We start from the raw sequence: 15,296 nt of genomic DNA, 5'->3' as shown, positions 1-15,296 counted from the left end.
AGTGGTTGGTTTTAACCATTACTGGTTCCGACAAACCACCCCCAATCCCCCTACTGACCTCCACCATCAGTACAAGACCCCAGCCAGAATAAAAGAGGCCATTAACGAGACTGCAATGGCTGTGGATATCGAACGCTGGTGGATGTGCAGTGGCTCCACCGTTACAAAATCTGCTCGCCATATAAACGGGCAATTCAGCAATGGTCGGTTACAGCATTAAAACTATTAACACATCTCGCAGGATATTGAAGGGGCCATAAGGTAGCCAAGATAACCCATCACTACAGTGAAATCAATGTCAAAACGATTTTACAACAAATCCATTACTATACAAACTCACAAAGTTGAGAAAGAAAGGCTTGGGATTTATATAGCGCCTTTCACAACCGCAGGAGGGCTTTAATGCCAACGTAATACTTTTGAAGCATACTTATTGTTGTAACGTTGGAAACATGGCAGCTAACTTGCACACAGCAAGCTCCCACAAACAGCAAGCTCCCACAAACAGCAATAAAAGACCAGATATTCCGTTTTTAGTGATGTTGGTTGAGAGACAAATATTGGCTAGGACACTGTATCCGAGACAGGTGTACATTTTCACTCTAAAGCTACTGATAATTAAAAATCCTCACTGATACTCACCATACTGAAGTAGCAGGCTGCTCGATTAACGTACAGCTTCTCGAGCAAACGTTGCGAGATCACAACCTCGTCCGATTCTGCATACTGTGCTACATCCAGGGCCTCTACATACTGGACCAGGGCCAGTTTATAATTGGCCTCTCTATACAGCCCATTCCCTTCTTCCAGCAAGTTTTTAACAAGCTGATGCAGAAAAGCCTGGACACAGGGACAAAAAGAAATTGTAAATTAAAACTAAACCCTTCATTAGATTGCTGGTGAAACAGTACAAACCTTTTAACATCCCATGGTAATCTTACTCAGAATGTTCACTTTTGATTGGTCTGGTCGGCACAGTATCATTCCCCTCCCTTCCCTGCTGGCTCAGTTTATAGGAGTATTAATCAGCGCAGAACAGAGCCAGACAGGAACATTTATGACTCAATACCATCTGTTCTGTGTTAGCTGATCTGAATTGGGGTTCTATAATTTGTTTTAATCGATCAGGTATGAAAGCAGGGGAGAAAAGTCATAGAGTTATATAGCACAGAAACAGGCCCTTCGGCCCATCGTGTCTGTGCCGGCCATCAAGCACCTAGTCCCATTTTCCAGCACTTGGCCTATAGCCTTGTAAGCTATGAAGTTTCAAGTGCTCATCTAAATACTTCTTAAATGTTGTGAGGGTTCCTGCCTCTTCAGGCAGTGTGTTCCAGATTCCAACCACCCTCTGGATGAAAATTTTCTTCCTCAAATTCCCTTTAAACCTCCTGCCCCTAACCTTAAATCTATGCCCCCTGGTTACTGACCCCTCCACTAAGGGAAAAAGTCTCTTCCTATCTAACCTATCAATGCCCCTCATAATTTTGTATACCTCAATCATGTTCCCCCCCAGCCTTCTCTGCTCTAAGGAAAACAACCCTAGCCTTTTCAGTGTCTCTTCATAGCTGAAATGCTCCAGCCCAGGCAACATCCTGGTGAATCTCCTTTGCACCTTCTCAAGTGCAATCAAGGGCGGCATAGTGGCGCAGTGGTTAGCACCGCAGCCTCACAGCTCTAGCGACCCGGGTTCAATTCCGGGTACTGCCTGTGTGGAGTTTGTCAGTTCTCCCTGTGTCTGCGTGGGTTTCCTCCGGGTGCTCCGGTTTCCTCCCACATGCCAAAGACTCGCAGGTTGATAGGTAAATTGGCCATTAGAAACTGCCCCTAGTGTAGGTAGGTGGTAAGGAAAATATAGGGACAGGTGGGGATGTGGTAGGAATATGGAATTAGTGTAGGATTAGTATAAATGGGTGGTTGATGGTCAGCACAGACTTCGTGGGCCGAAGGGCCTGTTTCAGTGCTGTATCTCTGAACTAAAACAAACTAAACACATCCTTCCTATAGTGTGGTGCCCAGAACTGTACACAGTACTCCAGCTGTGGCCTAACTAGCGTTTTATACAGCTCCATCATTATCTCCCTGCTCTAAGATTCTATGCCTCGGCTATTAAAGGCAAGTATCCCATATGCCTTCCTAACCACCTTACCTACCAGTGCTGCTACCTTCAGTGATCTATAGACAAGTACAGCAAGGTCCCTCTGACCTTCTGTACTTCCGAGGGTCCTACCATCCATTGTATATTCCCTTGCCTTGTTAGTCCTCCCAAAATGCATCACCTCACACTTCTCAGGATTAAATTTCATTTGCCACAGCTCCGCCCATCTTACCAGCCCATCTATATCATCCTGTAATCTAAGGCTTTGCTCCTCACTATTTACGGCACCACCAATTTTCATGTCATCTGTGAACTTACTGATCATACCTCCTATATTCACGTCTAAATCATTAATGTACACTACAAATAGCAAGGGTCCCAGCACCAATCCCTGCGGTACACCACTGGTCACAGGCTTCCACTCGCAAAAACAACCCTTGACTATTACCCTCTGTTTCCTGCCACTAAGCCAATTTTGGATCCAATTTGCCAAATTGCCCTGGATCCCATGAGCTCTTATCTTCTTAACCAATATCCCAAGCAGGACCTTATCAAAGGCCTTACTGAAGTCCATGTAGACTACATCAACTGCTTTACCGTCATCTACACATCTAGTCACCTCCTCGAAAAATTCAATCACGTTAGTTAGACACAATCTCCCCCTGACAAAGCCGTGCTGACTATCCCTGATTATTCCCTGCCTCTCCAAGTGGCGATTAATCCTGTCCCTCAGAATTTTTCCAATAGTTTCCCAACCACTGATATTAGACTCACTGGCCTGTAATTACCTGCTCTATCCCTCCTACCCTTCTTGAATAATGGTATCACAGCCGCTGTCCTCCAATCCTCTGGTACCTCTCCTGTGGCCAGAGAGGATTTGAAAATTTGTGTCAGAGCTCCTGCTATCTCCTGCCTTGCCTCACATAACAGCCTGGGATACATCTCATCTGGGCCTGGGGATTTATCCACTTATAAGCCTGCTAAAACTTCCTCCCTTTCAATGTTAATATGTTCAAGTATATCGCAATCCCCCTCCCTGATCTCTACACCTACATCGTCGTTCTCCCTAGTGAAAACAGATGAAAAGTAATCATTTAAAACCTCAACGATGTCCTCCGGCTCCACACACAGATTGCCACTTTGGTCCCTAATGGGCCCTACTCTGTCTCTGGTTACCCTCTTGCCCTTAATATACTTATAAAATGCCTTAGGATTTTCCTTTATCTTGCCCGCCAGTGTTTTTTCATGTCCCCTCTTTGCTCTCCTAATTACTTTTGTAAGTACCCCCCTACACTTTCTATACTCCTCTAGTGCCTCTGCTGTTTTCAGCGCTCCAAATCTGCCATAAGCCTCCTTTTTTTTTTCCTGATCCAATGCTCTATATCCCTTGACATCCAGGTTTCCCTGGACTTGATGGTCCTACCCTTCACCTTAATGGGTACATGTTGGCTCTGTACCCTCACTATTTCCTCTTTGAATGACTCCCACTGGCCTGATGTAGACTTTCCTACAAGTAGCTGCTCCCAGTCCACTTTGACCAGATCCTGTTCCCCCTCTTGATAATTATCCAATCACTCATAATGGAGAATGTGTATACGTTGGTATCAGGTGAGGAAATTATTTTTCCCATCCACTCAACCCACCCTCAAGCAGCCTTCCGACACTCACTGTTTAGGTGAAGAAAGGCTGCTTGGGGATGAGGGGTGGGGGGGCATGTGTTGGGGCAATGAACTGCAATGTTTGCCAACAGCTTCAAGGAGAGGGAGCAGAAAATCGGAGGAAGAAAACAAAACAGAATATTGAGGTCATATAACAAAAACATACTACGAAACGCTATAATTTCATAGGATCACCACCTGCCAAAACAATCCTTGGTACAGTAAAATCTCTATTATACACGTTTGCTTCTGCTGCTGGTTTAGTGCCTTATTAACAGCCCAGCTACATAGTACATATAGCACAGAAACAAGCATTCAACCCAACAGGTATATATCAGTGTCTATGTTCCACACAAACCTCCTTCCACCTTACTACACCTCACCCCATCAACAGCGCACAGTGGCGCAGTGGTTAGCACCGCAGCCTCACAGCTCCAGCGACCCGGGTTCAGTTCTGGGTACTGCCTGTGCGGAGTTTGCAAGTTCTCCCTGTGACTGCGTGGGTTTCCGCCGGGTGCTCTGGTTTCCTCCCACAGCCAAAGACTTGCAGGTTGCTAGGTAAATTGGCCATTGTAAATTGCCCCTAGTGTAGGTCGGTGGTAGGCGAATGGTGGGGATGTTTAGGGAATATGGGATTAATGTAGGATTAGTATAAATGGGTGGTTGTTGGTCGGCACAGTATCGGTGGGCCGAAGGGCCTGTTTCAGTGCTGTATCTCTAAATAAATAAAACAATAAATACTGTTCTTCTCCATTCTCCCTCATGGACTCGCCTGGCTACCCCTTAAAAAAAACGTAGTGTGCTGGCTATAAAGTGATTCGAGACAGGAGAGGCGAGCAAGAGCCTTTCATGACCTTAGGATTCCCAAAGCGCTTTACAGCTAATGAAGTACTTTTGAAGTGTAATCACTGTTGCAATGTAGGAAATGCGGCAGCCAATTTGCACAAAGCAAGATCCCACAAACAGCAATCGGTTAATGACCAGATCATCTGCTTTTAGGTGTTGGTTGAGGAATAAATATTGGCCAGGCCATGCTTTTCAAATAGTGCCACAGGATCTTTCACATCCACCTGAAAAGAGAAGACGGGGCCTTGGTCTCATCTGAAAGACGGCACCTCTATCAGTGCAGCACTCCCTCAGTACTGCACGAGGGTTTCAGCCTGGATTTTGTGCTCAAATCCCACAACCGTGTGACTCAGAGGCGAGAGTGCTACCCACTGAGCCATGGCTGACACCAACATAACTGGAAGTTCTTTCTTTGTCAAGATACCAGTAGTTTATTCATTTTTCTGGAATGATTAAACCATTTTTCAATTTTTCCTCACACATTTATATCTGACTTATTAGAGTGCAACAGTTACAGAATGAACTAAGTGCAATTGCTAGTCTACAAAGTGGAATGGTAATCTATTCTCAGGCCTCTGTCATTGTTGACCTACAAGTGACTCCCAGTGTATAAAAACAGCTAGCACTGCCTCATTCTACAAATTTCTCTTCCTTTCTGCACTCAAGTGTCTTGCCTCTGCTCAGTGCTTTGTCCCCAACAGTTCAATTACATATAATTATACAGTACATACAGCACAAACAGGCATGCAGCCCAAGAGGTCTATGTTGATGTTTATGTTCTACCCGAGCCTCATCCCATCTTACTTCATCTCACCTCATCAACATACTGTTCTACTCCTTTTTCCTTCATGCACTTGCCTGGCTTCCCCTTAAATGCATCTATGCAAGTCGCCTCAACTATTCATGTGGTAGAAAGTTCCACATTCTAACCACTCTCTGGGTAAAGACTAAACTGGAAATTCTCTGCGTTGGCGAAATTATGGATTGTAACCCACATTCCACCACAGTAGACCAGTTGGGCTGAATGGCCTGTTTTTGTGGTGTACATTCTATGTAATTTAAGATTGGAAGGGATAAGACATCAGGGTGGGAGGTTAACAACGAATAAACTAAACAACAACAGTTGCGTCAACAGGATACCCAATGATATACGGTATCCACATTTGTCCTGAAACTCAGTAGGAACTTTAGCTACCTTGAAGGTGAGGTATTATGGACAGATCTGGATTGGCTCACCATTCCTTACACGCAAGTTTCCAGATGTAGGGCTGTGTGTACTACACTGTACGCAGTTTTAAGATGGATGTTTTGAAACAATAATAAAGGTAGCTAAATGCCAGACATAATACTATCTCTAGCTTTTTGAAGCTGTTATTAAAAAGTTTAAAGGGTTTATCCTCCAACACCAGGGGCACACAGAGAAACAGAAGAGGAAGCTAAATTGCATTCCACATCTGACTCTGCTGAAGCACCTTCTCACCCAATTAGGGGAGCGACAATGGCGGGGAAGGGTAGGTGCTCTTCTCTCCCCACTGAAGGGGAGGAGTGTGGCATCCACTAGTTTGGTGGTTAAACAAAAAATACATTTAAAGAAAACAAAATGACCAAGAATAGCAAGAACTGTTTGTACCTCATATTCATCTTGACTTCCTGGATAAGGCAAGGGAGATCTGGTGGAGGAAGCAGAAAAATGAAAGACTATTAGTGAGATTTCTTAACAATAATGACTAAGATAACAACAACTTGCATTTATATAGCACCGTTAACGTGGTAAAACATCCCAAGGTGCTGCACGAGAACATGACCCAAAAAAAATTTGACACCAAGTCACAGAAGGAGATATTCGGGCAGATGACCACAAGCTTGGTCAAAGAGGTAAGTTTTAAAGGAGCGTCTTAAAGGAGCAAAGAGAAGTAGACAGGTTAAGAGGTTCAGGGAGGAAACTCCAGAGCTTAGGGTCAAGGCAGCTGAAGGCACATCCGCCAACGTGGACCAATGAAAATTGGGGGTAGGCAAGAGGCCAGAATTGGAGGAGCCTCAAGACAGTTGCCAGGAAAAGCTTTAACAAATTAGATGCAGATTTAGCACTGGTACCTAAGAAATAGCAGAATGCTTTTACTGGAGTTATGGAGACCTGGTCATTTCACGGGATCTGACGTTAAACAAATTGCGGGTCAACTGACTCAATGTGGATGGCAAATGAATTTGAACATGGGCAAATATGAAGTGGTGCATTTTGGTGGGAGAAATAAGGAGGGTACTTACTCCTTGGAATGTAAGAATCAAAGAGCAAAGGGATCTAGGGGTACACAGTCACAAATCATTACAAGTAGCAACTCAAGTTAACAAGGCCATAAAAATGCAAACAAAGCATAGACAGATTGGCTAACCAACAGAAAATAGAGAGTTGAGATAAATGGGTCATTTGCAGGTTGGCAACCAGTAACTAATGGGCTGCCACAGGGGTCAGTGCCAGGGCCTCAATTATTTACAATCTATATTAATGAACTGGATGAAGGGGCAGAGTGTATTGTAGCCAAATTAGTTGATGATACACAGATAGGCAGGAAAGCAAGTTCTGAGGAGGACACAAAGAGTCTACAGAGAGACATAGATAGGTTAAGGGAGTGGGCAAGAATTTAGCAGATGGGAGTATCATGTGGGAAAACACAAGGTTACCCACTTTGGTAGGAAGAGAAAGCAAAATATTATTTAAATGGAGAGAGACTACAGAATGCTGCAGTACAGAGGGATCTGGGTGTCCACATACATGAAAACACAAAAAGTTAGCATGCAGGAGCAGCAAGTAATTAGGAAGGCAAATGGAATGTAGGGAAGTCTTGCGACAACTGTATAGGGTGTTGGTGAGACCACACGGAGAGTACTGCGTACAGTTTTGGTATCCTTATTTAAGGAGGGATATACTTGCATTGGAGGCAGTTGAGAAGGTTCACTAGACTTATTCTTGGGATGAAGGGGGTTGCCTTGAGGAAAGGTTGAGCCTATACTCATTGGAGTTTGGAAGAATGAGGTGTGATCTTATTGAAACAAATCAGGGGGCTTGACAGCGTAGATGCTGAGAGGATATTTCCCCTCATGGGGTAATCTAGCATTAGGGGGAACAGATTCAGAATAAGTGGTCGCCCATTTAAGACAGAGATGAGGAGAAATTTCTTCTCTCAAAGGGTTGTGAATCTTTGGAATTCTCTACCCCAGAGAGTTGTGGAGGTGGAGGTGGGGGTGGGGGGGGAGCGGTCATTGAACATATGCAAGGCCGAGATAGACTGATTTTTGAACTGTAGGAGACATCAAGGGTTATGGGGAATAGGCAGGGATGTGGATTTGAGGCCAAGATCAGATCAGCCATGATCTTACTGAATGGAACAGCAGGGTCGTGGGGCCGAATGGCTCCTGTTTCTTATACTCTTAAAGCAATGGAGATCATTACAAGAGGAATAGAATTGAAAAGCAGGGGCAATATGATAAACTTGTACAGAACCTTGGTTAGACCACACTGAAGAGTACTGTCCACAGGTCTGATCTTCATATTACTAGAATGACAGAGAGGTGCTGGGGAAGGTGCAAGAAAGATTTACAAGAATGATGGCAGATCTGAGAGGTTATAAGTATCAGGAAAAACTGAAGGCTGGTGCTTTTTTCCCCCTCTAGAAAAGGGAAGGCTGAGAGGGGTAACCTAAGAAAGGACTTGAAAATCATGAAGGGGTTTGATACGGTAAATGTAGAGATGATGTTTCTACTTGTGGGGGAGACCAAAACTAAGGGGTCATAAATATAAGATAGTCACTAATAAATCCAGTAGTGGATTCATGAGAAACATCTTCACCCAGAGAGAGTGGTGAGAATGTGGAACTTGTTACTACAGGGAGTGGTTCAGGTGAATCGCATCGATTCATTTAAGGGGAAATCTGGAGAAGCACATGAGTTTAGTTTAGTTTAGAGATACAGCACTGAAACAGGCCCTTCGGCCCACCGAGTCTGTGCCGACCATCAACCACCCATTTTTACTAATCCTACACTAATCCCATATTCCGACCACATCTCCACCTGTCCCTATATTTCCCTACCACCTACCTATACTTGGGGCAATTTATAATGGCCAATTAACCTATCAACCTGCAAGTCTTTAGCATGTGGGAGGAAACCGGAGCACCCGGAGGAAACCCATGCAGACACAGGGAGAACTTGCAAACTCCACACAGGCAGTACCCAGAATTGAACCCGGGTCGCTGGAGCTGTGAGGCTGCGGTGCTAACCACTGCGCCACTGGAATAGAACAATAAGCAGCAGGAAGTGTGAGGCAGAACTTTGATTGTTAGTGTAGCTATGAGGAAACATTTCCTGAATAATAGGGTTAGATGAAGTAGGGTGAGAGGAGGCTTGTGTGAAGCATAAACATTGGCAGGGGCCAGCTGGGCTGAATGGCCTCTTTCTCTGCCATAAATGCTACATAATTCAAAAGTTAAGAGAACAATTTAAGGGCAAGGCTCAGGTTTACCCTGGTTTAATTTCCAAAAAGCTGCTGAGTTGTTAACCTGAATGGTTTGCTGCAGGAAAGGGAAAGGTTGGATACATAAAAATAAAAGAGTGGTGAGTGGCAGCTCAATATTCCAGGGTATAGAATCTACAGGCGAGACAGGGGAGGGTGTAAAAGAGGAGGTAGCATTGCACTGTTGATCAAGGAGTCAATTACTGCAGTAAGGATGGATGATATCTTAGACGGTTCCTCAAATGAGGCCATATGGGTAGAACTTAAAAACAAAAAGGGGGCAATCACTTGGCTGGAGTGTACTACAGGCCTCCAAACAGTCAGGGGGCAATAGAGGAGCAGATATGTAGGCAAATCTCAGAGAGGTGTAAAAATAATAGGGTAATAATAATAGGGGATTTCAACTTCCCCAATATCAACTGGGACAGTCTTAGTGCAAAAGGCGTAAAGGGGGCAGAATTCTTAAAATGCATACAGGAGAGCTTTTTGAGCCAGTACATAGAAAGTCCTACAAGAGAGGGGACAGTACTGGACCTAATCCTAGGGAATGAAGCTGGACAAGTGGTAGAGGTATCAGTGAGGGAGCATTTCGGGGATAGTGACCATAACTCTAAGATTTAAGGTAGTTATGGAAAAGGATAAAGATGGACTGGAAATAAAGGTACTGAATTGGGGGAAGGCCGATTTCAATATGATAAAACAGGATCTGGTCAAAGTGGACTGGGAGCAGCTACTTGTAGGAAAGTCTACATCAGACCAGTGGGAGTCATTCAAAAAGGAAATAGTGAGAATTCAGAGCCAACATGTACCCGTTAAGGTGAAGGATAGGACCAACAAGTCCAGGGAAACCTGGATGTCAAGGGATTTAAAGGATTGGATCAGGAAAAAAAAAGGAGGCTTCAGGCAGATTCAGAGTGCTGAAAACAGCAGAGGCACTAGGGGAGTATAGAAAATGTAGGTGGTACTTAAAAAAGTAATTAGGAGAGCGAAGAGGGGACATGAAAAAACACTGGCGGGCAAGATAAAGGAAACTCCTAAGGCATTTTATCAGTATATTAAGGGCAAGAGGGTAACCAGAGACAGAGTAGGGCCCATTAGGGACCAAAGTGGCAATCTGTGTGTGGAGCCGGAGGACATAGGTGAGGTTTTAAATGATTACTTTTCATCTGTTTTCACTGTGGAGAACAGCGATGTAGGTGTAGAGATCAGGGAGGGGGATTGCGATTTACTTGAACATATTAACATTGAGAGGGAGGAAGTATTAGCTGTTTTAGCAGGCTTAAAAGTGGTTAAATCCCCAGGCCCAGATGAGATGTATCCCAGGCTGTTATGTGAGGCAAGGCAGGAGATAGCAGGGGCTCTGACACAAATTTTCAAATCCACTCTGGCCACAGGAGAGGTACCAGAGGATTGGAGAACAGCGAATGTGGTACCATAACTCAAGAAGGGTAGCAGGGATAAACCAGGTAATTACAGGCCAGTGAGTCTAACATCAGTGGTAGGGAAACTATTGGAAGAAATTCTGTGGGACAGGATTAATCTCCACTTGGAGAGGCAGGGATTGTCAGCATGGCTTTGTTGGGGGAGATCATGTCCAACTAATTTGATTGAATTTTTCGAGGCAGTGACTAGAGGTGTAGATGACGGTAAAGCAGTTGATGTAATCTACATGGACTTCAATAAGGTTTTTGATAAGGTCCCACATGGGAGATTGGTTAGGAAGGTAAGAGTCCATATGATCCAGGGCAATTTGGCAAATTGGATCCAAAATTGGCTTAGTGGCAGAAGACAGAGGGTGATGGTTGAGGGTTGTTTTTGTGATTGGAAGCCTGCGACCAGTGGTGTACCACAGGGATCGGTGCTGGGACTCTTGCTGTACATTTATGATTTAGACGTGAATATAAGAGGTATGATCAGTAAGTTCGCAGATGACATGAAAATTAGTGGTGCCGTAAATAGTGAGGAGGAAAGCCTTAGATTACAGGACGATATAGGTGGGTTGGTAAGATGGGCGGAGCAGTGGCAAATGGAATTTAATCCTGAGAAGTGTGAGGTGATGCATTTTGGGAGGACTAACAAGGCAAGGGAATATACAATGGATGGTAGGACCCTAGGAAGTACAGAGAGCCAGAGGGACCTTGGTGTACTTGTCCATAGATCACTGAAGGCAGCAGCACAGGTAGATAAGGTGGTTAGGAAGGCATATGGGATACTTGCCTTTATTAGCCAAGGCATAGAAAACAAGAGCAGGGAGGTTATGATGGAGCTGTATAAAACGCTAGTTAGGCCACAGCTGGGGTACTGTGTTCAGTTCTGGGCACCACACTATAGGAAGGATGTGATTGCACTGGAGAGGTTGCAGAGGAGATTCACCAGGATGTTGCCTGGGCTGGAACATTTCAGCTATGAAGAGAGACTGAAAAGGCTAGGGTTGTTTTCCTTAGAGCAGAGAAGGCTGAGGGGGAACATGATTGAGGTATACAAAATTATGAGGGGCATTGATAGGTTAGATAAGAAGAAACTTTTTCCCTTCGTGGAGGGGTCAATAACCAGGGGGCATAGATTTAAGGTAAGGAGCAGGAGTTTCAGAGGGAATTTGAGGAAATTTTTTTTCACTCAGAGGGTGATTGGAATCTGGAACACACTGCCTGAAGAGGTGGTAGAGGCAGGAACCCTCACAACATTTACTAATTATTTAGATGAGCACTTGAAACACCATAGCATACAAGGCTACGGGCCAAGTGCTGGAAAACAGGATTAGAATAGTTAGGTTCTTGATGGCCGGCACAGACATGATGGGCCACTGGGCCTGTTTCTGTGCTGTGTAACTCTATGACTCTCGTGTGGTCCCAGTTGTTGTCCATCAAATCCTAAAATGCTTCTATATTAGACAAATGCAATCAAGTCCAGATGTACACTCCACTTCCAAAAGGCAGCTCCACTCTGAAGTATCACCAGTCAGACACGGCGATCAATAGTAATGCAGGGCCGCTGAACAATCTGCCAGATCGGGGTTTCCTGCTACAGCGCTGAAAACACAGAGCTGGTTCTGCCCGTTTGCACTTTCAAGCAGGCAGGTCGACACTGGATTGCAGCACATCCATGGAGACCGGCTGCTGGCACCAAATGTCAAAAAGGAAGACACTAAGGTTGCTTTCTCAGAACATTTTTTTTTTAAAAAGAGGCATGGAGTATAAAAGCAAGGAAGTTATGCTGACTTTTATAAATCACGGGAAGCAGATTCAACAGTAAAGGAAAAATTTGTTGGTTAGACCTTAGTTATTGTGTCCAATTCTTTATAAAGGATGACAAACTCTTGGAGAGGATGCTAAAGAAGATTTACCAAAGTGGTACCAGGAATAAGGGAATTCAGTTATGTGGAGAGACTAGAGAAGCTGGATTGTTTACCTCAGAGCAGAGACCGTTCTGGAGAGAGTTCAAAATTATCAGGGATTTTGATTGAGTAGATAGTGATGTTTCCACAGGAGGGGGGTTCAGGTAGGTGGGGTGTTGGCGGGAGGGTCGATAACCAGAGGAATTGTCAATAAGCCAGGAGGGGTGGGGGAGATGAAGAGACTCTTTATTATTCAATAACATATGATCTGGAATGCACTACTGAAAGTGGGGGGGCCGAAGCAAACTCAATAGTAACTTTCAAAAGGGAATTGGATGTATTATTAAAAAGGAAAAACTTGCAGAACTATAGGGAAAAAGCAGGGGAGTGAGTCAAACAGGCTCAGTGGCAAAATGGTCCCCTTCTAACAGCTAGCATTGAAGGAAATCTGAAAGTTTTCTATAGGCATATAAATAGGAAAAGGTTGGTAAAAGGAGGAGTGGGGCCGTTTAGGGACCAGAAAGGGGATTTACACAGGAGGCAGAGGGCATAGCTGAGGTACTGAATGAATACTTTACATCTGTCTTTACCAAGGAAGAAGATGCAACCCAGGCAATATTGAAAGAGGAGGTAAGTCAGACACAAGAGGGGTTTAAAATTGATAAAGCAGTAGTATTAGATAGGCTGTCTGTACTTAAAATGGATAAAGCACCAGGGCCGGATGAGATGCATCCAAGGATACTGAAGGAAGTGAGGGTGGAAATCGCAGAGGCACTGGCCATAAATTTTCAGTATTCCTTTAGACTCAGGGGTGGTGCTAGAGGACTGGAGAATTGCAAACATTACACCCTTGTTCAAAAAAGGGTGTAAAGATAAGCCCAGCAACTACAGGCCAGTCAGTTTAACTTCAGTGGTGGGAAAACCTCTGGAAAGAATATTTCGGGACAAAATCAATCGTCACATGGACAAATGTGAGTTAATTAAGGAAAGCCAGCATGGATTTCTTAAGGGAAAATCATGTTTAACTAACTTGCTGGAGTTTTGTGAGGAGGTAGCAGAGAGGGTTGATGAGGGCATTGCTGTTGATGTGGTGTACATGGACTTTCAAAAGGCGTTTGATACAGAGTCACACAACAGACTTGTGAACAAACTTGTAGCTCAAGGAATAAAACGGCCGGTAGCAACATGGATACGAAATTGGCTGAGTGACAGGAAAACAAGAGTAGTGGTTCATGAATGTTTTTCGGGCTGGAGGAAGGTTTGTAATGGAGTTCCCCAGGGATCAGTATTTGGACCTTTGCTTTTCCCGATATAGATTAATGACCTAGACCTTGGTGTACAGGGCACAATTTCAAAGTTTGCAGAGGATACGAAACTTGGAAGCATTGTGAACTGTAAGGAGGATAGTGTAGAACTTCAAAAGGACATAAATAAGTTGGTGGAATGAGCAGACATGTGGCAGATGAAGTTCAATGCAGAGAAATGTGAAATGATTCATTTTGGTAGGAAGAACATGGAGAGACAATATAGAATAAAGGGTACTATTCTAAAGGGGGTGCAGGAGCAGAGAGACCTAGGTGTTTATGTGCATAAGTCACTGAAGGTGGCAGGACAGGTTGAGAGAGCAGTTAATGAAGCATACAGTCTTTTGGGCTTTATTAATAGGGGCATAGAGTACAAGAGTAAGGAAGTTATGTTGAACTTGTATAAGACACTTGTTCTGCCTCGGCTGGAGTATTGCATCCAATTCTGGGCGCCACATTTGAGGAAAGACGTGAGGGCATTGGAGAGAGTACCGAAAAGATTCACGAGAACGGTTCCAGGGATGAGGAATTTCAGTTACAAGATAGATTGGAGAAGTTAGAACTGTTTTCCTTGGAGAAGAGAAGGTGATTTGATAGAGGTATTCAAAATCATGAGGGGTCTGGACAGAGTAGATAAAGAGAAACTGTTCCCACTCATGAAAGAATCGAGAATGAGAGGGCACAGATTTAAAGTATTTGGTAAGAGAAGCAAAAGTGACATGAGGAAAAACGTTTTCACACAGCGAGTGGTTAAGGTCTGGAATGCGCTGCCTGAGAACGTGGTGGAGGCAGGTTCAATTGAAGCAATCAAAAGGGAATTAGACAGTTATATGAAAAGGAAGAATTTGCAGGGTTACAGGGAGAAGGCAGGTGAATGGAACTGAGGGAGTTGATGTTTCAGAGAGCCAGTAAAAACACGATGGGCCGAATGGCCTCCTTCTGCACTGTAACGATTCTGTGCTGTATGATTCTATGATTAGTCAAATCAGCAGCGATGAGCCTGAGGGTGTTGGCCAGCTGCCTTCTCAGCCCCAGCAGCAGTGTTGAAATGATGGTGGGGAAAGGAGGCGGGGAAAAAAAGAGCATCATCCAGGGAGAGCAAAGGAGTTGGGGACGACAAACACTGGACTTTATACCTCACAAAAATAAGCAAAGTTGTAAATCTAATGGTCAGAGCCAAAGATACAGCTGTCTTTTTCTTAATTCATTCATGGGATGTGGGCGTCGCTGGCCATGCCACCATTTATTGCCCATCCCTAATTGCCCCTGAGAAGGTGCTGGTGAGCTGCCTTCTTGAACCACTGCAGTCCATGTGGGTTAGGTACACCCACTGTGCTAGGAAGGGAGTTCCAGGATTTTGACCCAGCAATAGTGAAGGAACGGCGATATAGTTCCAAGTCAGGATGGTGTGTGACTTGGAGGGGAACTTGCAGGTGGTGGTGTTCCTGTGCATTTGTTGCCCTTGTCCTTCTAGTTGGTAGAGGTCGCGGGTTTGGAAGTTGCTGTCTAAGGAGCCTTGGTGCATTGCTGCAGTTCATCTTGTAGATGGTAC

The 15,296-nt window shown here is 44.4% G+C and overlaps 1 protein-coding gene across 3 annotated transcripts in view; it reads right to left on the bottom strand.

Moving 5' to 3' along the window:
• Positions 1-15,296, bottom strand: part of zc3h7bb (zinc finger CCCH-type containing 7Bb) — a 107,729-nt gene that overhangs the window by 71,911 nt on the left and 20,522 nt on the right. For all 3 annotated transcript variants that reach the window (XM_068019430.1, XM_068019432.1, XM_068019431.1), the window contains exons 3-4: positions 6,230-6,269; positions 643-840 (exon numbers count right to left, since the gene is read on the bottom strand). In XM_068019430.1, coding sequence (XP_067875531.1) covers positions 643-840; positions 6,230-6,269 — 238 coding nt within the window. The remainder of the gene's footprint in view (positions 1-642; positions 841-6,229; positions 6,270-15,296) is intronic.

Source organism: Heterodontus francisci, chromosome 41 (assembly GCF_036365525.1).
Source record: "Heterodontus francisci isolate sHetFra1 chromosome 41, sHetFra1.hap1, whole genome shotgun sequence".
Taxonomy (NCBI): domain Eukaryota; kingdom Metazoa; phylum Chordata; class Chondrichthyes; order Heterodontiformes; family Heterodontidae; genus Heterodontus; species Heterodontus francisci.
The sequence above is the reverse complement of the archived record's forward strand: the minus strand, read 5'-3'. Positions and strand labels throughout refer to the sequence as shown.